Here is a 24,451-nt window from a genome sequence, read left to right as displayed (position 1 = left end):
AAATATGCAAAGATATCATTGAGATAATAAAAGAAGACCAATCTTCCATGTATCGCACAAAGAGAACAGTTAATCTAAATAAAAGTAAGTTCAAGTTTTCCACACACTTACAAAGGAACTCCGAGGAAGCATGTTTAATGGGTAGAAGCCAAGGATCTCTGGATTTATCCCCGTAAGCTGGAAAGGAGTTTCCCTTTCCTGGTATGAGGACTAAACACCCCAGGAGAAGATGTATTCCAGTGGCTGAGCTAGAGCTTCCTTATCTGAGAAACGTGGATGAACTGCAGAGTGAAGCCCAGCCTAGACCCAGGACTTGGGCTTGGAGCCCCTCAAAGTGTCAGAAAATTCTCCAAGAGTCTAACCAAGCTCACTGTCCACCAGGTGGACAGATCTGTGACAGTGTCCACATCGTCAAGCAGCAGAAGCCAGTGATGTGAGTCAGGTGGATGGACCTGACTGGCGACTGGTGAGGGCAACTGTGACCTGCAGATGACAAATGTGGCTACGACCTCATTGGATGGACCTCAGAAATATATGAGTGGAGAAGAGCTGGAGAGAGCTTCTTGAGGAGTTTTGCTATTAACAAAGAAGAGAATGCGACTGTAGGTAGACCAGGACGTGCAGTACACATAAGGTTTATTGTTCACTTTTATTTTCTAAACCGTTTTTGTTGTTTTATAATTACACCTCATGGTATTTGTCTGTACACACAACATGGTTAGATTGGTCTTATTTTTTTCTCTCCATCCTCACTCTCTCTGATCCACTTGCTCTACTCTAGTGATATCACTCCTATTTTGTTGTCATTGTTATTTTCATTAATGTATTCAAATTATATGTAAAACGGGTTTTTTGTATATATTGGGACACGGACAGGTCATAATTAGTAGGTCTCATTCCCCAGTTTATCCCCACGCTGTCCTCTCCTCCTTCTCTCTCCATCCCTCTTCTACTCTATTGGTCTCTCTTCAGTTTTCATGTAATCGTTCTATTTACCCTTTCTTGTTCTTACTTCCACATATGAGAGCAAACATTAGACCACTGATTTTCTGCGTTTGACTTATTTCACTCAGTATGATATTTCCTAGTTCCATGCATTTGCCAGCAAATGATGGGATTTCATTATTCTTTGCTTTTCTAAAGAGAAATTCCCGACCATTTGACATCATGATATAAGACTCTGGAGTTCATTCTTTGCCATCATGTAAGGTGACCTATTATGCTACTGGATGGACGAATCTGAAGTTGCTAAGAATCCATCACCTGCCTCGTGATATCTACCTGAACAGAGCATCAGAGATGTCCCTCAGCTCTCAAGGTCTCCAGCCCTCTGCACACACAGTTGTACTGAGCATGTGGCAGCATCAAAACAGGCCCAGAGCAACTTCCCCAAACTTCCAGGTGCCATGGCTACTGTTTTCATGAGCCAAGGCTTTTAATTATCCCTTTAGAATGAAACATCATTTCTTGTGATGTGCTGCACACAATTTCTTTCCAAACCAGAGGAGAGAAAGAATATCATACGCAGGGATTTGAAAAAACTGGAGAAAAGAAGTAAGCATTTGTTATTGCATCCTGAGCTGAATGTTAGGATAGTAGAGGCACACTCTCCCAAGACAAGCATCTAGGCTGCTTTTGAAGTTGGAAGAGCAAAAAAGAGAGGATTTCAAAGACAGAGGAAACCATTGAGCACGTCAGTAGGTGTAATGGTTGAGGGACTTCCAATACTGAATCCAGTGTCTTATCAGGGAGCTCACTCACTGACAGTGAAATCATTGCAGTGTAAGATTATTGGGACAGTCGTTTGAGACATGAGACACATCAATTCCTCACCTTTCCTAACTTGGTGTTGGCCAATCCTCATCCTGAGATACCGTGAGTATGTCATTATGTCCCTCCCATCTTTCTGCTCATGTCCATCACCAGCACCACTCTCATGTGGACATGGTTCCTTGTGTACTAGGTTCTGCCTCCCTTGAGTAGGTGTCTTTAGAGTCACACATGAAATCAGGAAGTCTGACACCTTGGCTCACATCAAAAATAAGATAGATAGGCACATAGATAGGAACACATACGAATATATATTTATAAATACATGAATATATACATATTAATACAAGTGGCAATACATACAATATATAGTAAAATGCAACCATGGAGCTTTAATGGTATTTAGGATTCAGTGAAATTTAAGCCTGCATATTTTAAACATGCCTATCTAATATAGTCCCCATAATCATAATGCACTAAGCATTTTGCTGGGATTTCATATTATTTTTAGAATTTCACTGTGAAGTTTTCCAAACATCAGAATTTGTTCCTTTCTCTCTCTCTTTCTTTCCCTCAAAACACACACACACACACACACACACACACACACACACACACACTCTTAAGTTAATAGATTGAAATTTTGTATTTTGGTTATCAATATTTTTACAGAAAAGTGTAAATTAACAGCAAAGCAGCTGTTTCTAGGAACCTCAATGCCATCTACAATGATGATGAAAATGTACAATAGTCCATTGAAAATGTGAGTTTTGCAGGAAAATGATCAGACTTTGACAGTCCGTACAATCTGCATCTCCAGGGTTACAGTGCCTCCCACCTTCCTCTGGGTCTTCTCCCCTCTGTCTATCTTATAAGGAAACATGAGTTTACATTTAGGGTCCACTAAGACACTCCAGGAAAAACTCCTGTTCTGAAAATCACTTTCCCCTTCATCCTAGAGGTGACATTTGCCCATTTATCATATTAGATAAGCGCAAGTGAGTGCAACCAGATCTGGTCTTAATTGAAGGGCCACCATCCCCTCCACCACAGAAATGCAGTCTGGTTGATGCATGGAAATATTAAATATCATCACATGAAGTGGGAGGAATCTTGACTTTTTGCCTCTGGCATCATGTCCAAAATGACACCTGAATTTGTTCCTATCACTGTGGGAACTCAAGGAGAACCAGTCCTGGGTGAGCTCAGGAGGGGTAAAACCCTTCCCCCTTCATCACTCATCCCCCTACAGTGTTCGCTCCATTGGCTCACAATAGCATGCCATCTAGGATGAGATTCCCTCAGACTTAACTACATGATCTGGTGAAAACCCCTTTCTAGATATGACTACAGTTTGTGCTACCTGTCCCAAAATCAGTGTGTCAAAAACATTGCTAAAACTAGAAACCCTGCTTTAACCTCTTCTACCTGTGAACCCAGGAAAGACATTGTATTTAAGGACTGAAAAATGACTTTTAAAATCATGTCAAAAATCACAAAGCTTGATGTAAAGTAAACTCAGGTTTCAACCAAGTTAAAATGTACCTACTCATTGTGTCATTATTTTAGAATGTACCGATAGAAAAATTAGGCATTCTGGATCACCAGGAATCCTGTCACTACAACTTTCTCTAAAAGTGAAGTCCAAAGCCGATGACACATCTTGGAGGAAATGCTATCCTACCAATGAGCTTCCCCAAGGCCTCCTTCATGTCCCTGTTCCTCAGGCTGTAAATAAAGGGATTCAGCATCTGAGGGACCACAGAGTACATCACTGAAGCCACTGCAGTCTTCCTGGGGGAGTCAGTCACTGCAGAGCTAATGTACACCCCAAATCCTGTCCCATAGAACAGGGAGACAACAGACAGGTGAGATCCACAGGTGGAAAAGGCTTTATGCTTTCCTCCTGATGATGGCATCCTCAAGACAGAGGACACAATGTGAATGTATGAAAAAATGATACCCAAGAGAGGAACACCAGCAAATACACAGGCTGCAACAAATACCAGGATGTTGTTAATAAGGGTGTCAGAACAGGCCAGCTGAAGGACCTCAGCTAATTCACAGAAGAAATGGGGGATCTCCAGGTCTGTGCAGAAGGACAGCCGCAGCACCATCAGAGTGTGGAGGAGGGCGTCCATAGTGCTGATGAGCAGAGAGAATTGAAGAAGGAAGATATAGAGGTGGGGGCTCATGATGGCTGTGTACCTCAGGGGGTGACAAATGGCCACATAGCGGTCAAAGGCCATCACTGCAAGGAGAAAATTTTCCAAGATAGTAAAAATCAGGACAAAGCAGACCTGGCAGAGGCAGCCTGTGTAAGATATGCTTTGATCTCGTGCTTGGATGTTCACCAGCATCTTGGGGACTGTGGTGGTGCTTAAACAGATGTCAGTGAAGCAGAGATTGGCGAGGAAGAAGTACATGGGGGTGTGGAGGTGGGGGTCAGAGCTGACGGCCAGGATGATGAGCAGGTTTCCCAGGATGGTGACCAGGTACATGGACAGGAACAGGCTGAAGATGAGGGGCTGCAGGGCTGGGTCCTCTGTCAGTCCCAGGAGAAGGAATTCTGAAACAGCTGTTTGGTTTCTGAATTTCATAATGTTGATGAATCTGATAGAAAAGAAGTGGTGAAAAGATGAGGAAAAATATTAGACCCCCAGGATCTGTGTAACGTCACCTCCCCATACATCGAGAAAATAAATTCTTCTTAAAATGTATCCAGTTGGATACTTGATTATGATAGCCTTTGCAACTATCCCACTCAAAGACTTCCTGCCCAATAAAGCCTGAGAATACAAGTAAATATCCAAATCCTTTGTAATAGTCTTTATGTTTGATGAGGGGTAGCCTTCCGCTCTGGAGGAATAGGACCTGTGTAAGTATTAGTTTGAATGTATGTGGCAGGGGGTCATGGGGAAAACAGTTGACAAGAGTGGCCCAGGGCACTGGTTTCTCAAAATCTTATGCACACCCTGTCCTCATTGCTTCCACAGAATAAAATATTCATGAAATCTTGGTCCTCATTTCCAAGGTACTTTCTGAGAGGCCTTCTGTTCCCTAATTGGCTTCAAGAAGGATAATGTTGAGCATCCTACCTGAACACAGAACACAGAAAGTAGGTCCTCAAGAAATGGGGGCAGACTGAATGAGCCAGTGGAACCCTGCTCAGGAAGGCTCATCTCTGGGTGGAGTCTCAGGTGCTGCTTCCTGGATGGGCAAGACTGTTGACTGAGGTCACAGGTTGACTTTTGCAGTCTCTGTGTCCCTGGGGCTCAATATCCAAAGCTCCTCATTAGACCAGCTATTTAATCCCAGGAGTATGTGTCTTCAAAGAACAAGACCATGGAGGCCTGCGTCTGTCTTCTGAGCATCAACAAAGTGGTGCTATTCTCAATTTTATAAGCCTATGCTTTTCAGTTTTTCTCCCACTAGGTTATTTTTTCTTTTAATTGTATGCACCTTCAACCTCAGGGAACACACCTTCCTAATGATGAGAACCGGTTAAGTGATTTTATTGTTGCATTTTTGTCTGCTTGCTTGAAAGTGTAAAATAATTATGAAAGAATGAAGACATGCCTTTTTATTAACTTCTCAAAATTTGGTACAACATGTAAGGGTGTTAATATTGAACAAAAAAATACTGAGGTTTGTACTGAGAAAAAATGAGGGAGAAAAGGGATGAAAAGAGATAAGCAGAGGGAAGGATTTAAAGGTTCACTTGAATTCACAATATAGATGAGATAGTGTTTGTAAACCAGCAATTCTCCATCTTTAGCATGTGGGAGAGAGCTGAAGTGACAGACTGTTGATCTCATCTCTGGAAATTACTATCAGTAGATTGAGTGGGTTACAATGATCAGCACCCATTACAAGTCCCCAGGTGATGCGGCTAGTGTTAGGTATCACTGAGTTTATTGTCATTTTGCCCACTTACGCTTTTGATCCATCAGTAGCATAGAACCCAGATACCAAAAAGCTGTTTCAGAATTCCTTCTCATGGAACTGAAAGAATATTCAGAAATGTAGCTGCTCTTCTTCATTCATTCCTGTTCATGGACCTTCCTGCCCTGGGAAGCCTGATCATCATCCTGGTTCTAAGTTCTGACTCTCATCTGCAACCCCCCGTGCAACCTCTTCTGTACTGGCATCTGCTTAAGCACATGCATCATCTCAAAGATGCTGGTGAACAAGCAAGCACACTCAGACAATTACCTAACCAGGGTGTCTCAATCAGATCTTCCTTGTTTGGTTTTCCTGTCTTCGTAAATTGTCTCCTCACAGCAATGGCCCATGACTACTATGAGCCCTTCTGTTGCTCACTAATGTGCATGTTCATTATGAACTTCTCACTCTGTATACAAATGCCTAGTCTCTCTGACTACTAGTTCCTCGGATTCCATGCTGCTCAGTCTGATGATGTTGTGGCTGTCCTTCTGTACAGATATGGATATCCCCCACTTCTTCTTAGGCCTGAATGTTCTGATACCCTCATCAGTAACATTTTGTTCTGTTTTTTTCAATTTTTGATTTTTATTTATTTATTTTTGCCTTTCATATCAATTGGTAGTTCCTGGATCATTTTCTTTTTTTTTCTTTTTTTTTTTTAAGAGATCTAGCTTTATTTTATTTTTTTTCCAAATAGATGATCAATTGTCTCATCACAATTTATTGAGCAATCTATTATTTCCTCTGTGATGTAAAATGTCACTTTATCATAAACAACATTTTCATATAAAAATAGTTCTGGTTCTGACTCATGATTATGAGATATATATATATATATATATATATATATATATATATATATATATATATATGATTACACACATATATACATATAATTGTATCTATTTTTAAATTAATACTCTAGTATTTTAATTTGCATAGTTTTTTATTTTGTTATCTTCCTAGACAAGTCTCTCCTCATTATTCTTTTTTTCAAAAACCTATTGGCTCTTTTAATGTATATTCTCTTTATTGAACTTGAGAATTAATATGTTAAATTCCCTATAAAGTCCTTTTGAGATTTTCAAAAAATTGCTTTACACTAAATTTGTAGATTAAATTAAAGATAATTTGAAACATTAAAAAATTGAATCTTCTCACTTAAGAACATGATATCTCTTTAATTTATTATTTTTTTCTTCCTTCTGCCATAGGTTTCATTGCCCTGTTTCCCAGCATGGATCATTTTCTTATGTACTCAAATTGTCTGTTCTCTTTTAATAATGCCATCATCTTATAAAACATACAAAGATTTTTCCACCTAAATGTCTTCTCTCTTAGTTTTGTTTTGTTTTTCTTACTCCATGGAAAACTTTTGGGATTTACTTTTGCTTTTTACATACTTATTCAGCCAGGAAAGCTGCAGTGGCTTCAGTGATGTATTCTATGGTCCCTCACCTCATTATCTACAGCCTGAGAAACAGAGACAGAAATGAAGCCTGAAGGAGAACATTTAGTAGAGTAACATTTTTAGGTATTAGATTTCTAGAATGTATCTTAGTGACTACTGGAGCTTTCATGTAAACCTTTTCAATTTGTCTTTATGAAATAGACCAATTTCTGTAGAGAAAGACTTCACTTTTTGGAGTAAGTGTTCAGTATGGAAAAACATGGAAGAAAATGAAAGCTGGAAGGATTAAGGGTCATGAGTTTTTTACTAGCAAAAGAAGACCATCCATAAGTCGAACACATCTCTGAAGGTGTGGAAATGAAAATAATGGAATTGTGACATCTCACAGGAGAATCTGGAGAGTACCCAGATAGACCACCATTGGAGCAGGTGTGGGGGAGCAAAGGGAAAAGTGTTCAGCACCACAGTTGGTGGACAGCTCCATGCTTAGCTCCCATTCTGTCTTACAGAACTTCTCCATTGGTGTCCCCAGAGCTCCTGCAGAGGTGGATCATCTGAGGACTACATTCAGGTTCCTTGATCTCACCCCAAAACTATTGAATTTGGATCTTTGCTGAGACTTCTGAAGTATGTGCTTTATAAAGAAGTACTTCTCAAATCTGAACAGATAGGTGTTAATTAATATTTAAAGAACAAAAAGTATTTAAAGAACAGGAAAGAATAGTTAGTGATAAATATTTAGCTCCTTCCAAATCAGTTAAACATATCTCTAACCCATGACTTATTCATTTCATTTTCATTACCTAGGAGAAATGAAAACACATGTCTACAAAAAGATCTGTACACGAATGTTCATAACAGTGCTGTTTGTAATCATCCCAATCATTTATGAACAGCAGGTGAATGAATAAGCAAAGCATGCAACATTCAAACAATGGAATACTGCTCAGGAAAATAAGTAACAAACTAGAGACATAAGAAAGGTGTTGTGTCCAAAAACAAGTATGATGTAGAAAAAACAGAAATGAGTTTTACAAAGGAATAGGAGAACTGGAGATGTAACTCAGGGATACAATACTTATCTAGGATGTGAGAGCCATGGGATCAATTTTTAGCATAGAAAAAATGGACAAAGAGACAGAAAGAAATTTTTGCTGTAGATGGATGCATGATTGTTGATTTTGGTGATCCATCAAATCTATTTTTATCTATCTATATATGAATATATATATAGAGAGAGAGAGACGTGTATCTACATGTCTATATCTATATATACTAAATTCTGTTTAAATGCATATAAATAAAAGTATATACTTTAAATATATGTACCTTATTATATATCAGTCACACTTCAATAAAGTTGTGAATAAGAACAAAAATGCCTTTTGCATTTGATTGCATGTAATATATTAGTAACTGTTTGATGTAAAATGCAAAATAATAAGCATAATCAATGTTCCATGGGTCATAGTATTGCTTCTCAGAGTTTGAATTTTTATCATACATTCACTATTTTATCACATGAATTTGTACAAGTAATGTGTATGTCTACCCATGTAAATGAGCTATATTTACCAACTTGAATGTTGCATTTTTCTAGTATTGTTATTAGGTCAGTGTTGCCTTGAATATACAAAAATAAGAAGAATAGAATACATCTAAAGAAGGGAGATGTGTTGAGGTGTGCAAGGTTCTTGAAGTGGAGGTGAGCCTGAACAGGTAGAGGGAAGAAGGCATCTGGTTGGCCTCTCCATGTGGGAGAATCAGCCAGAGCAAAGCTCTCCATCACTCAGGTTTGCTCATTAAAGATTTCTGCTGCCCTATGATTGCATAAGACTAAACAGAGTTTGATTAATTAGGAGCTTTGGATATTGAAGCCCCAAGTGTCACAGAAATGGCAAACATTTTGCCCATGACCACCCACTAAACACTTTGCCCAGGGGAAACAGCTCACCCGGCTCTGGTCTCAGGACCATCATATCTGCACAGGAGGCAGGTACTGCACTATCTCTCTGTGTTCCCTGAGAACAGAGTGCTCATCTTTCTCCTTCATATCCAGGGAGGAACAGGATGTCATTCCTCAGTGTTGTCACCCAGGTAATAAGAAGTCTACTGGCTTGTGCTTTCCCATAATGGCAGGTTTTTTGTCTGTCAACTAATATCAGAACTGAGTCATTTGTGGGGTGTCTTCCTGGTTCTCTGTCATCTCCATGTTTCCTTCTACTCATGCACCATTATCTGAGTAAGTTTCATTCTATTAATGCCCTACTCTAACCTTAAAGTCCAGCCACTCTTGCTCAGTTTTGAAGGATGTTTTAGAATTTCCCAATCTTTCCTTTAATTTCTCTGACAAGTGTCAAAAGTACACAAGTTTCTTCTTACTTTTTCCTTCCTGGATTGCAATACCACTGTTGAAGAGCAAATACCTGGCTGACACTACTTCCTGTTTGATGATACTCTAATAGACAGCCATAGAGAAGAATGAATTTATAGCATTTGCTAGAAAATGGGTGAAACTGGAGAACTTTATGATAAGTGAAATAACCCAGGCTCAGAAGAACAAGGATGGAATGTTTTCTCTAATACATCAAAGCTAGAGAGAATAAAAAGGAAACTCAAAAAAATATAAAGGCCAATGGAGTAGAAAAAGGTGTGTAGAGACAGGGTGAAGGAAAGGGGAAGGGGAAATACTAGGTAACAAAATGTGCCAGATTATGCCATGTCCATGTATGAAAATACCACAATTAATTCCACATCTTTAGTTGATAACTGCAAATTTCTGGCAAGAGTGAGTTTATGAAATCTCCTCCTGAGAATCTCACACATATGCACAAGCAGGAAAAGCAAACCACTCAATGAACACTAATGATATTTAATGTTTATATCTCATATCTCATGTATATATAACAATAAGTCTAGATAAAAATAAATAAACCTGGATATAGTAATACAAACAGAAATTGAATAAGAGAGAAAATTTTCCTAAAAGACACATGTACCATAACAAAATTCAAGTAAGTTAAAAAATAGCAATGATAATAACTTTTTGATTTTTTTATTTTATATATATCATCCTGTTACCTTATACATTTGTCCCAACCATCACTTCTCATCTACTGTGACTGGTGCAGGCAGTCTGGTCATGTCCACAGCAGAAGCATGTAACAATACCAAGATCAAGAGTGTCTCATGTCCAGCCCTGTCCCTGAAGCTTTCCTCATGGCACATCCTCACAATATTCCCACCAAGCTTCATCATGGCTCCCGTTATACAGATGAGGAACCTGGATATTATTGATTGTGAACCTAGCACTGAAACCAGAATCTAACTCGGGTGTGTGAAATCCTGACAGACATGGTTTGGGTTACCTAGAGTTAATATAGTTTGTAATTGATTTTCCTGCTGGTTTGAGGCTTGGGATATTTTCAGGGTTTAAGGCCAATAATGACTGTCTGTTTTGTTTCTAGTCATTGCTACAATGTGGGAAAGAATGGGCAATTAAAAATTTTGGACAATCAACTAGTGTAGTAGAGAGTAGGACCCAAAGAAAAGAGAGGGAGGGAGGGAGGGAGAGAAGGAGGGAGGGGGTAATACTCCCTTCACAAAGTATATGTGAAAGCCTTTCAAAATAAGGAATCCTTGCACACTCATTTGGTTTCATGACCTTTACTTTCCCCATCATCCTCCTCAGAACATGAAACCAGAAAACCAATCAGGTGTCTCAGAATTCCTCCTCCTGGGACTCTCAGAGGATCCAGACCTGCAGCCCCTTCTCTTTGGACTGTTCCTGTTCGTGTACCTGGTCACAGTGCTTGGGAACCTGCTCATCATCCTGGCCATCAGCTCTGACTCCCACCTCCACACCCCCATGTACTTCTTCCTCTCCAACCTGTCCCTCACTGACATCAGTTTCAGCACCAGCACAGTCCCTAGGATGCTGGTGAACATCCAGAGACAGAGCAAGACCATCAGTTATGCAGGCTGCCTCACCCAGGTCTGCTTTGTCCTGATCTTTGCTGGATTGGAGAACTTTCTCCTTGCAGCAATGGCTTATGACCGTTATGTGGCCATCTGCCATCCCCTCAGGTACACAGTCATCATGCACCCCCGCCTGTGTGTCCTGCTGATTCTCTTGTCCTTGACCGTCAGCATTGCAGATGGCCTCCTGCACAGTCTGATGTTGCTGCGACTCTCCTTCTGCACAGACCTGGAGATCCCCCACTTCTTCTGTGAACTTGATCAGGTCATCAAGCTGGCCTGTTCGGACACCCTCATTAACAACATCCTGGTATACGTAGTGACTAGCGTGCTAGGTGGTGTTCCTCTCCTTGGGATTATTTACTCTTACTTCAAAATAGTCTCCTCTATTCTGAGGATGCCATCACCTGGGGGAAAGCATAAAGCCTTTTCCACCTGTGGGTCTCACCTGTCTGTTGTCTCCTTGTTCTATGGGACAGCTTTTGGGGTCTACATTAGCTCTGCAGTGACAGATTCAACCAGAAAGAGTGCAGTAGCTTCATTGATGTACACTGTGGTCCCTCAGATGCTGAACCCCTTTATCTACAGCCTGAGGAACAGGGAAATGAAGGAGGCCTTGAGGAAACTCATTGGAACATCTCCTTTCTTGAGACTGTAGAATGAGTCAAATGAAAGAACACCGGGTAAGACTAATGGCGAGTTCTTCCAACATCACATCCCTACGCTACTGTAATTAAACTCCCTTATGCTGTGGATATTTCATCTTCGATCTGAAAACTGACTTTGTCTTTTCTTAAAAACACCTGTGATCTTTCTGACCTTGATCCATTGGTCATCTTTTTCAGAAGCAGAACATAAGCAAAGGATTCTTCCTATAGTGTTTGGGGGGTATTTCTCAGGTTAAGGTTTGAGAGAGCAGGTCCAAGGGAGGATTGAAGGAAAGATCTTGATGTTGGTGAAGGACTAGATTTCATCTCAGCCCATGTAGAGCTCTACGTCTGTGGCTTCCTGACGTTATTACCAGTTTAATAGCCCAATTCCATTTTGACCTTTCTCACTGGGGCTCTGAAGACTGATTATCCAGACAGAATTTTGTTGAGTTGTCCACAGAACAGAGCAGCTGTGCATTGCTGCCTGTCAACCCTCTCGGAGGCCACAGCCCAGAGGCTGATAAGTATTCTGCCTGCACAGCACCAAGAGCACGTACTGCACTTAGCTTCTCATCCAGGAAATTGGGCTGAGTTGTCTACTCACAGATTTGAGGTCGCTATAAAATTTTAGAATTCTATCGAGGAGGATGGCTCTATCTCAAATCAGAAAAAAAAAAAAAAAAACGCCACTCAACTTTGATCAAACAAGATAATCATCTTGAATAAATTAGAGTTAATTACGGACCTCCATGCCCAGCACCCTGGAGTCCATCTATCTCTGTGCGAGCCAGTTTCATCCTCCTGCTGGCTCCCCACATGGTCACTGGATGTCTGGACTGTTTGCAGGTGCCATATTCTGACACGATACCTCTCCCAGAGTGTCCACTCTTAAAATTCAATTGTGTATTAGTGCTGTGTATTGCAGCATTTCATGTGTTTGACCTGTGATATGATTCACAATTTTACCTGCATTTCAGCTTGTTACAAGTTTAATTCTGCCAGGCACAGTGGTACACAGCCTGTAATGCCTACAACTCAGGAGGCTGAGGCAGAAGCATTGCAAATGTTCTAGGTCAGCCTGGGCCACTTGATGAGACCCTATCTCAAAATAAAAAAAATTAAATGGCCTGGGGGTGTAGCTCAGTGGAAGAGCACACCCTGAGTTCAATCCTCTTAGTACCAAAAATTGAATTGTATCTTATGTACTGTGCCTTCTATTACTCATCCTGATGTATTGGAGATTTACTGACATTATGGTGTGTCAAGAGTTCATTTTCAATGCTGTATATATTTGCAAGACACATGATGATTTCACAATGTAATTATCTCTTAAGTATGTGAGTAGCCCTTTCACTTACTTTTATTGTATGTATTTAAAGTATGCAATGTGAAATGATTACTATAGTCATCAAGTAAATTATCATGTCTGCCATTTCAGATATGATAAAAGCACAGTAGTCCAGAGCTCGTTATCTGTGGTTTCTCTGCAATTACCATAGACAAATGCTATCTGAAAAGTTTACATGGAGGAGATTTTTTTAAAATATTCTTAACACATTTAAATTATGCTGCATTTTCAAATTCAATGCACATGATGAATAGTGGCTGAACTTTTATTTTTATCTGTAAAAATGAATTTAGACACAATTATAAATATGGCAATACATGCTCTCTGCTTTCAAAGACCCCACTATGAAATATAGCATGTAATATTATTGATCACAGTCACCATACTGCAATAGGACACCAGAACTTGTTCCTCCTCTCCACCTGAAACCTTGCACCTGTTGACTGACACTTCCTCACCTTTCCCTCCACCCTGCCATCCCCAGAGTCTGGCAAGAACTATTCCACTCTCTATTTCTATGAGATCAATATTTTAGATTTCCCCATGAATGATTTGATCATTATATAATGTACACATGTAATAAATTATCAGACTGCACGGTGTAAAGATGTACAATTGTGTCCTTTAAAATAAAACTTACAAAACAAAGACTTTGACGATGCACCATGAAGAAATTATTTTTAACTAATAATAGACAGTGCTTTGCTCAATTCACATAGACACAGAAACTCTTATACATATGCAAATTTTGTGTAAATTCCAGGAAGCCTGAGTTAAGGGTCCAAAAGAAAGTAAAATAAGAATAAATATGTTGCCTTTTTGTGACATATTTGAGATGGATTCATGCTACATCAGACTTTAATGAAAGATATTTATGAAAATTGTTAAATGTTCACTTACAGGGAGCAATGGCCAGCATCTCCTTGGGGAGTACTTCTTCCTGCTGAGGAGGGTGGAAGCCACCTGAGAACTTAAAAGTCTAAAATAATTAGTGAAGAACAAAAGACAAAGAGTCAGAAATATATTTTCAAAAGTGGAGCCCCTGATAGATCCAGTCCACACAAGAGTTGGAGCTAGACAAAAGAAGATGGCTCTAGTGGTGTATTTAAGGGGGTACATCACAGGCAGGGATAAAATTCCAATGTTGGAGTCTTGCTTCCTGATATTTTGCAGTCAGCAGTTGATCGACATCTTGGCAGGTTACACCCATCTCAGGTGCTGTGTGGGACATGGCAGAGTGGGATAGGAATTCACAATGTGTCAGGGCAGTTAACCAGAGGAAATGTCCACTGGTCATTCCCAGACACCAGATGATCCTATCCACTAGGCTCGATGTGCAGTGGTCCACACACAGCCCATGGATGGTTCATGATAATTACTCACGGAATGAAGTGAGAATTATTTTAACCATGCATGGTAGAAGACTCCCCTCATCATACCCAGCTGTGCTTCATCTTAACTGACATCTGTTTAAACACAAGCATAATGCCAGAGATGCTGGGGACATCCGAGCACAGGGCCTGAGCATCACTTAACCATGATGTCTCTTCCAGTCATGGTCTGTCTTCATTTTTACTGCCTTAGAAAAGTTTCCTTGCAGTCATGTCCTGTGATGACTACATGGCTGTCAGTCACCCCTTGGGTATGCAGTTACTATGAACCCCTGCCTCTCTGAGTCCTGCTGATTCTGGCCTCTCTGTTCACCAGCATTGAAGATGGCCTGATCTATCAGATGGTGCTGTGCCTGCCCTTCTGCACAGTCCCAGGAAGCCTCACTTCTGCAGACTCACTCGGATCGTCAACCCCATCTATCCAGTGCCCTCATCCATGAGGTCCTGATTCTTCCATGAGAGGAGAAACAGGCAATGCACAAGGAAAACAAGCATGACAGGCATGTGATGAGCCATCTGGATCTCCTGCCAGGAGAGAGGGACCTATCATCACAGCAGCTGAGTGCTGCTAGCAGACAGCCCTTCACTCTCAGACCCCTTCGGGGAATGCCTCATACTCTCCTCAAGGAGACGTCACTCTTCCCACACAGCAGAAATCTGCTGCTTCTTAAACTTAATGACCTACAAAATATTCTGAAATGTGTTCTTGTGCATGTTGAGCAGGGATTGTGGTGAGCATATTAGTTGGCAGGAGTATCATCACCAATTACCTTGCACTGGGTGTCTTAATAGAAATGTCCATACTCTTACTTCTGGAGGCTTGAAATATAAAGATTGAGGAGTCTACCAGGGTGATTCTAATCTGTTCCTAGGTGATGCTGCACCTGCTGGTCCATTAATTTTTACTTTCCTCCTATCAGTTTCATAAGATTCATCTACAACATGGAACCCACAAACCACACAGCTGTTTCAGAATTCCTTCTCCTGGGACTGACAGAGGACCCAGCCCTGCAGCCCCTCCTCTTCAGCCTGTTCCTGTCCATGTACCTGGTCACCATCCTGGGAAACCTGCTCATCATCCTGGCCGTCAGCTCTGACTCCCACCTCCACACCTCCATGTACTTCTTCCTCTCCATCCTCTCATTTAATGACATCTGCTTAAGCACAAGCATGATTCCAAAGTTGCTGGTAGACATCCAAGCACAGAATAAGACCATCACTTACAAAGAATGCATCTCCCAGCTCTGCTTTGTATTATTTTTACTGTCTTAGAAAGTTTCCTCCTTGCAGTGATGGTCATGACAGCTATGTGGCCTTGCCAACCCCTGAGTTACATGGTCATCATGAACCCCTGCCTCTGTATGTGCTTGTCCAGGTTTCTCAGTCTACAAGATATAAAAGAGCTACATTTTCTTTGTTGGTAAGTATATATTTGGGGTTTACTAGAAAACTGCCATGGGTCTCACTTGCAAAGCACCATGAGTGGAGAGGAGAAGAAACAATGGAGAGAACTGGGTGATCTGTACCTGGCTTCTGGGGTCAGGGGACAAGCCAGCCTGAAAGCCCCCCTTCTGTTTCCTTGGTCTTTAAGGATATTCACCCCAGGGATCAGAATGGTAGTGAAATTGCTAGTCTAACAAGGAGCTTGCATATTGAGCCCCAGGGGTGTGGGGACTGCATAGAGTCAGCTTGTGGCCACCCCACTCCACAGCCCTGCCCAGTGGAGAAGCCACACTGGAGCCTCCTGCTACAACCCCCTTTCTGACCAGGACCTGTGGGCTCAGTTGGTCTGTCTGCACTTCCTGGATGTGCACCTTCCACCACCACTTTAAACATTTTTTTGCATGCTAAGAAGAAGGCAATATGAGGTTCAGAAATGACAGGAAATATTTGAATAAAGTTATTGTTGTATTTTAAGTATAACTTCTGCTTGCCTATGTGTTTAGGGCAATAGAAGTACATTCTAGTTAATGCTAGTGTGAGGCAAAGTAGTAAACATTCATGACCTGGGAAATAAAAACACTGAGACCTGTCCTGGCAAACCATGCCCACCTGAGGTGGAACTAGCATCCACCACCCTCAGCTTCATTGTTGATAACATTTGCATAATTAGATGATGTCAGTGGTGATAGGTCATGAAGCTCCTCAGTGAAGATGTCTTCAGTCCTAATAAGGAAGAGAAAACCTAATGTTAAAGAGCTCAAACAATAACACGAGTTTTCCTGCAATGACTCAGAGACAGGGAACATACTGGAACAAAGAGTGATTCTCTCCACGAAGGGGCCACGTCCTGGGTCTGGTTCTCTTGGTCCCCAGGTTTTTGCAGAACGTGCTGCCATCAGGTGTCACACCAGGACATGATCTCAGAGACAGGAAACTGAGTGTCCTTCCTTGGGTCCACTGGTGGTTGACCTTCCCATGGGTGAAGCAGATCACATCTTTGAGGTGCATTGAGTTGTGGCTCTCAGGTGTCTAGCTGTGCAAGGCACTTGTTTGCAATAGGGGATCTGTGGAGGAGGAGCATTTAGTGGATGATCTGGGCTCTCAGGTAATCAAGCGATTCCAGAAGGGAGAAAACACAGAAAAAAAAAATGTGTTAATCACGCAGGTCGTAAGTGGATTGTATTGTTGTGGTCGGTATTTGACTGTTTTTCCCTTACACAGCTGTCATTCCCACAGACCTCTAATGCCTTTGCATCTCCAGTGCAGATATAGAACTGCACAATTTATTACATAAAAGTGCTTCCATTTCCCATGTCTCAATTCAAACTTAGTGGCTGGATTCCATGTCTCCCTGTTACTCTCATCATGTTGCCTCAGAATCTGTTGTGCTCTTGGGTGTGGCAGTTACTCTTTTAGTTCAAATATTCCCTTTATGGTGCCAGTAGAACTGAGGAATATTTTTGATGGTGATAAAATGTTTTATCTATTTTATTCTCTTATAAATAAAGTCATTTACATATTTTCCTCTATGTCTAATGTAGGAAATAAAAGGTGGTTTTATAGAGGGGTGTATTTGTGGGTTGTAGTGGAGTGGCTTTTCATTTTTGCATAGTTCCAAAGGATCTGCTAAGTAGTTGAATCGATTTACCTTCTCAATAAATATTCCTGATTTTCCATATTATCTCTAATATTTAAATTACTCTGATAATATAAAGGATGCAAAATGGCAGTTGATTGATTTGTTTATCTCATTAAGAGGTTTAGAGTGCATTCACATATTATTGTCCATTAATTTTTCTGTCTTGTGAAGTATGCATCTGTGACACATCTACTGAATTCTTCATATCCTTAAAAAAAGGCAATTCATAATTATTCTTTTATAATTGGTATAGCCATCCTATATATGTATAGCATACATACATATTTAACATTGTCTCATTTTGCTTGTGCCTCATGGTATTCACTAGTTGGCCACAGTGTGCAGAATTCCCATGGTTTAATTGGTAAGTACCTACCCTCATGGTCTGTGCTCAGGAGGTCTCTATGGTGAAACTTGTACTTTCCTCAATAAAGGACTTTTAGTTTTACCTTTTCCAATTTAGGTTGAAACCACATGAAATTTATTTTTGCCTTGACACAAGACATGTGTCAAATTCATTTTCTTTTTCTTAGTGCCTTTGACTAAATGATCCATCTGTTTCCTGTAAGGTCAATTCAGAAATAAACTGTTCATTTACAGGTTAATGTTTTCTGGAATTTCTTTTCTAAACAATACTATTGTTGTATCTTTCCTGTTCTAATATCACACCTTTAAACGTCTGTAGACCATCAGTCAGCCAAAACTAAATTTACTGTGGTATTAAAAAGCTCTAAAAACTTTTTTTATTCTTAATTACAAGTGTACTTTTACAACAGGTAAATGCTTTTCTGATCATTTAAATTTGTGCCCATATTTAATAGTGATAGGAGGTGGGACTTGTTATATTAATAAGGTTTTTCTGAAGTCATGGAGCTTCACCCTGAGATCCATGTCCTTGTAACAAGAAGATGAGAGCAGAAATTCCTGTCCTTGTTAAGAGAAGATACCACAAACAGGTAGCAGTTTGCAAACCACATGAAGAGTCATCACCAGGGTCTGGATCTTCTGTCACCTGGATCTTGAAATTTGCAACACCCAGTCCTTAGAGAAATAAATGTCCACTATTGAACCTTCCCAGGCTACGGTGTTGTGCAATAGCAGCCCCCGTTGACTGAGGCTGACATTCAGTCATGAGCAGAGACAAAAACAATCAATAAGAAGCCAAGAGCAAATCAGATGATACAATAGCAACAGGGTAGAAGACGTTCTGATGAGTGTTTCACCATTTTTATTGGTGCATTATAATAATACATAGTAGTGAGATTCATTATGCCATATTCAGACATGCACCAAGTATAACGTGATTAAGTTAATTTCCTAGTAGCTTCCCTTTCCTTTCTTCCTTCTCCTGATCTGCTCATTCTACCCTACTGATCATCTATTTATTATTATTATTAATTATTATTATTAATATTACTATTATTCATGTATTGATTTATGCCTTGGTGAGTTTGGGCCTCCTCCATGTCCTGTTTCACAGGCTGTAGATAAATGGGTGAGTTTGTCATTGTAGGAACCCCAGAATACCATCCTATTCACCAAACTGTGATTAGTTTACAAAGGAGCAAAGGTCCTGATTCTGGATTGTGGATATGTGAAAGGATGTTTTCTTAATAACTCCATGAGATGGTTGGCTCTCTGTTGCAACAAAACCTAAGGAAAACAGAGTCTGCATTCTTGAACCTTCCCAGGTTATGGTGTTGTGCAATAGCAGCCCCTGGAATATGACCCCTGGAACTGAGCCAGGCTTTCAATGACCAAAGGGACAGCGTTAGGGTGAAATTAACAGGAGGAGAAGTGAATAAGGGGCTGGCACTGTGTGTGGAGGTACAGCTTGTGAAATTTAATTAACTCGGGATGATCAGCTTCATGGTGTGAGCTCAGTTAATAGTGTTTTCCATGTTTTGCGCTAGAACCCATCTCATTCATGAAATTCAAACATTCCATAATTATGTCAAATTCTGCATTATAGAATTTAGGCCAAATGCATGAAAGAGGAAGCCAAGGTCAGTGGGCGTGGTTTTGCTATGTAAATGGCATATTGATAACCCCTGAGCTGACCGCCACCTACTGTCATGGTTGACTGTCACTGAATAGCTCCTATAATCTCGGCAGAATTACCTCAGCTCAACATAAAATGGCAGGGTAATTATCAGCCTTGGAGACAAAGTTTAGAATATCATGAGTTATAAAACAGGAACTAAGATTGCAATCATTTGGGGAAGCCATAAATGGCTTGAGTAGAGGCTAGTCCTCCTCCTGTACTGAGATGCTTACTTATCTTCATCCTTTGTCCTAATGTCCTACTGTCACTCACATTCCTCTGAGAAATACCCCCAAATCTCTATAGCTAGAACCCTTTGTTTATGTTTTGCCTCTATGGAATCTGATCACAGAATTAAACTCAAAAAGGTTGCGTGAGTTTTCGAAATCCCAAACAATTGAAGACCTCAGTCAGTTTCCAAGTCCAAGTGGAAATACCCAGAACAGAAAAGGGCCTAAGCATTGCACCTTAAGACCTTAATGGTAGAAGACAACTCTTCGGCTCAATATCCAACTCTTTGGACACTGATTCATTTTAGAAGTGAAAGCACAAAGCACAGAACTAATCATAAGGAAGACATTTGAATGAGTTTCTTTAAGGCCCCCTGCATGTCCCTGTTCCTCAGGCTGTAGATAAAGGGGTTCAGCATTGGAGGGACCACAGAATACATCACGGAGGCTACTGCACTCTTTCTGGATAAGTCTGTGACTGCAGAGCTAATGTACACCCCAAATCCTGTCCCATAGAACAAGGAGACCACTGAGAGATGAGATCCACACGTGGAAAAGGCTTTAGACTTTCTCCCAGATGATGGCATTTTCAGAACCGAGGACACAATTTTAATATAAGAAAAAATAATCCCCCAAAGAGGAAGACCACCCAGCAGGCTAGTCATCACATAGACCAGGATGTTATTGATGAGGGTGTCAGAGCAGGCCAGCTTGATCACCTGAACAAGTTCACAGAAGAAGTGGGGGATCTCCAGGTTTGTGCAGAAAGACAACCTCAGTAGCATCAAACTTTGGAGCAGGGCGTACGTAATGCTGATGGTCAAGGACAAGAGAATCAGCAGGACACACAGGCGGGGGTTCATGATGACTGTGTACCTGAGTGGATGGCAGATGGCCACGTAACGGTCATAAGCCATTGCTGCAAGGAGAAAGTTTTCCAATCCAGCAAAACCTGCACCAAAGCAGACCTGGGTGAGGCAGCCTGTGTAACTGATGCTCTTGCTTTGTCTCTGGATGTTCACCAGCATCTTAGGGACCGTGGTGGAGATGAAACAGATGTCACTGAAGGACAGGTTGGAGAGGAAGAAGTACATGGGGGTGTGGAGGTGGGAGTCGGAGATGATGGCCAGGATGATGAGCAGGTTCCCAAGCACTGCGACCAGGTACATGGACAGGAACAGTCCAAGGATGGTGGACTGCAGGTCTGGATCCTCTGAGAGGCCCAGGAGAAGGAATTCTACTGTGCCCATTTGGTTTTCTGAATCCGTGCTGTTGGAGAGCCTGATGGGGAAGATACAGGTGATGGGATAGATAATGGATGCACAAATCTCCTAATTAGGAAAGTTCAGTGTCTGCATCATGAGGTGAAGTAAATGTTACACTCTTCTCGCCTCCTGCTCACAGCCTCCTCTCTTCCTCACTTCCACTCTCCCAACTATCTGACTGTTCCAAGTTTATTTCTTTACTACCACCCCCATTCTTCTCTGTCCTACTAATAGGAACAAACAAGCAACTAATATGTGGCTTTTTGCTTGACAATTCTCCAATCCTTAAATGAACAGTAGATGAATAAAAAAACAATATTACACCTAAATCAATAACAGCTTTAATCAACATTTCAACTCCATGTATGTATGATATGTCAAAATATGTTCTACTGTCATGTATAATTAAAAAGGTCAAATAAAATAAATTTTAATAGATTAAAAATAAAGATTTCAACTCAGAGACACGTGGCTTTCATTCTGGCTTCAGCACTTGGTTGGTAAACAAGGAAAGTTCATGAGTTGTGCAAGAAGCATCAGACTCCTTATTTGTGTTTTGGGGAATGATTATAAAACCAAATTGGTGTATTACCAGGATGAGTAATGGGAAGTCAAGTCTTCAACAATAGTGGCTGAGATCCAGGACACTATTAGTATTTCTGTTGTGATTTGCTCTTGGCACAGACATAATTAGGACACTAGGCACAGTTCATTATAGGAGGGAAGAGAGGAGTGGAACATATGTGGGGAGAGGAAAGTTAAACAGAATATCCTTATTTGATAAATGAACACATCAGGGAAGCCTCAGCGTATTGAGATGCTCACCAGCAACCTGCAAGCTTGCATAGAGAGTCAGGAAGAGTGGACACCTGAACAAAGCTCATACCGTTCCTGTGTATTTCTCATGGACATGCAGTAAAGTGTCTTGAAATGAAAACAAACCCAAAAGCAGTGCAAGTGTTAACTGAAATAATTTAAAAACTAGAAAAGAAAACTGACTTTTCCTAACAATGCATCCAAAGAATGATAAAAATTTGAAGTCTTGAATTATCACAGGTATGAAAATTTTAATTATATAAACATCTCAGGTACTCAAAAGTCAGATCAAAAAGAATAAAGAACTGGGTTGTACCATTCAAAACTTAACTAAAAGTCATTGCCATTTTTGCATTATTAATGTTGAAAACAATAAGTAATATGTATTCATTTTCCATATCCTTAATACTATGAGGATTGTACATTGTCTTTCTCAAGAGAATCAGATTAGTGAAGTTGATATACATTATTCCTCTGTGCTTGCAGTACAGAGGAAGTCCTGGGGAAGGAAATGGAGCAAATCATAATCCATGCATTATGTGAAAATGGACCCCACTGTTATGTATAACCACAAGGCATTAACAAGACATTTTAAAAACACAAAAACTTCATATACATAACATGGCCTTTTCTTATTTTGAAAAAAATAACATGTTTAATAGTTTTGGTACAATTTTCTTTAGTTCATTAACCTTAACTACTTTACTTTGTCCCAATGTCTTATTATATCACAATTTACTTTTCCTTTCTCTAACTGCTGGTCATGTTTAATTATTGAAAAAAAAAATATATATATCTCCACACAAACACACACACACATAAAATGGCAAACTATAAGTGAACTTAAAATAACATATTAAGAATAATGTAATTTGGACTGGGGATGTGGCTTGCCTGGCATGTGCGGGGCACTGGGTTTGATCCTCAGCACCACAGAAAAATAAAAAATAAAGATGTTGTGTTCACTGAAAACTGAAAAATAAATAAATTCATTCTCTCTCTCTCTCTCTCTCTCTCTCTCTCTCTCTCTCAAAAAAAGAATAATGTAATTAAAACCTGGTTTTGCAAAAGGAAGGAGAATGGAGTGGAACACAAAGTCTTTGCTATATTCATGCCTCCGAGGTTACGCTGTGCTGTTCTGTTTTTTAACAGTTCATAGCTTAGCACCAAGATAAAGCTGAATCAATGGAATTCATCCTTGGGATGGCCCTTGTTCTCTACCTGCTTTTTCATGAACAGGAGGCAGAACTTGTCAAGACTTGCTCTGCAAAGGGAATTATGAGCCAGGAAGGAAAAAAGTTACTAGACACTGGCTACATACCTTTGCCTTTTGTAAAGTAAATGAAAAAAAAGTTTAGAGAATTCTAGAACAAATCACAACCACGGCAGGAGCCGTGGGTGTGGAAGGCAGCGCAGGGCTCAGGGCAGAGTGAGGTGTTAGTGGGAGGAAAGCCGCTCTCGGTGCTGGGGCACAAGAGGTGGCAAACCTGTGCAGAGGAGGCACAGTCAGGCCAACACCCTGCAGGTGACCTAGTTCTGCTCCTCCTCAGGTCTTTACCTCACCATGGCCCCAGATGGACTGACAGACAAAGACCTGTCCCCACAGGGACACCTAAACCAGGAGGCTTCAGATTACCTGGTGCCAACACCAAGCACTGACATGGCTCTTCCCTGCAGCGAAGGAGAAAGGTGGAAGCTCTGTTCTCAGGGACAGGGACACAGTGCAGCAGCTGCCTCCTGTGCGGAAAGGATGCGGCTGAGCCCAGGGCCAGGGGACTACATATTCACCTGGGCCAGCGTGGAGTGGGTGGTCACAAGCAGACTGTCATCTCCGTGGCCCTTGGGGCTCCTCATTAGCCAACTCTTTTGGTCTCCTGCCCAAACCCTGAGGGTGCGCACCCGAGGGATGGAGAGGGAGCAGCTGTTGTGGAGATGAGGCCTTTGGCTGAATGCGGGTACATTTCAACAGTGTGGACAACGGGGTTTCCCAGTGATGGTGCTTAGGGCCTTCAAGAAAGAGAGGAATGAGGGCTGATGCTCAGTGAGAGGAACTGGTCAGCACCTGGAAGAACGGAGTCGCCATCAAAGAGGACCAGAAATGTGTGGGCACAGCACACGGGAAGGTCAACACCATGATTCCCATATAAATGCTGATTTTAAGATGTCTATTAGGCATTCACAAATGGACATTTGGATGTACTTTGGGAATTCTAGAGAGACACTTAGGAGACTATTTGTCTTAATATCTAATTGATTAGGTGCTGAAAGAACCATAAAAATACCCACCTTTTAAAAGGCTGAGCCTTTGTATGGCTCTGTGAAATTTGAACTTCTTTTACATTCCATAAGCAAAAGCTTCTAATATATTGTCCGTAATCAGAATGGACTACAACAGACATTTCACTTTCTTTTTAGAATTTTACCACCATACTTTTGCAACTTAAGAGTCGTAGCACATAAACACATTGCAAGTAACAATTAGAGGTCATAGATGTAAATTAAGAGTCTTATCAATATT

General features: G+C 40.8%; 3 protein-coding genes across 3 annotated transcripts; 1 reads left to right on the top strand and 2 right to left on the bottom strand.

Moving 5' to 3' along the window:
- Positions 1-3,401: 3,401 nt before the first annotated feature.
- LOC143401361 (olfactory receptor 7G2-like) lies at positions 3,402-4,388 on the bottom strand. Its single transcript, XM_076858726.2, has one exon. The coding sequence runs from the start codon at positions 4,368-4,370 to the stop codon at positions 3,402-3,404; it is 969 nt and encodes a 322-aa protein (XP_076714841.2). The 5' UTR covers positions 4,371-4,388.
- Positions 4,389-10,823: 6,435 nt separating this feature from the next.
- Positions 10,824-13,299, top strand: LOC143401355 (olfactory receptor 7G2-like). The gene is made up of 2 exons (XM_076858713.2): positions 10,824-11,735; positions 13,252-13,299. The coding sequence occupies exons 1-2, from the start codon at positions 10,824-10,826 to the stop codon at positions 13,297-13,299; spliced, it is 960 nt and encodes a 319-aa protein (XP_076714828.2).
- A 6,888-nt stretch (positions 13,300-20,187) lies between these two features.
- On the bottom strand, positions 20,188-23,499 carry LOC143379662 (olfactory receptor 7G2-like). The gene is made up of 2 exons (XM_076832395.2): positions 23,492-23,499; positions 20,188-21,133 (listed from the first exon to the last, which is right to left on the bottom strand). The coding sequence occupies exons 1-2, from the start codon at positions 23,497-23,499 to the stop codon at positions 20,188-20,190; spliced, it is 954 nt and encodes a 317-aa protein (XP_076688510.2).
- Between the last annotated feature and the right edge of the window lie 952 nt (positions 23,500-24,451).

This window comes from Callospermophilus lateralis, chromosome 1, assembly GCF_048772815.1.
Source record: "Callospermophilus lateralis isolate mCalLat2 chromosome 1, mCalLat2.hap1, whole genome shotgun sequence".
Taxonomy (NCBI): Eukaryota; Metazoa; Chordata; class Mammalia; order Rodentia; family Sciuridae; genus Callospermophilus; species Callospermophilus lateralis.
Note: the sequence above shows the minus strand (reverse complement) of the source record. Positions and strands in the feature narration are given on the sequence as shown.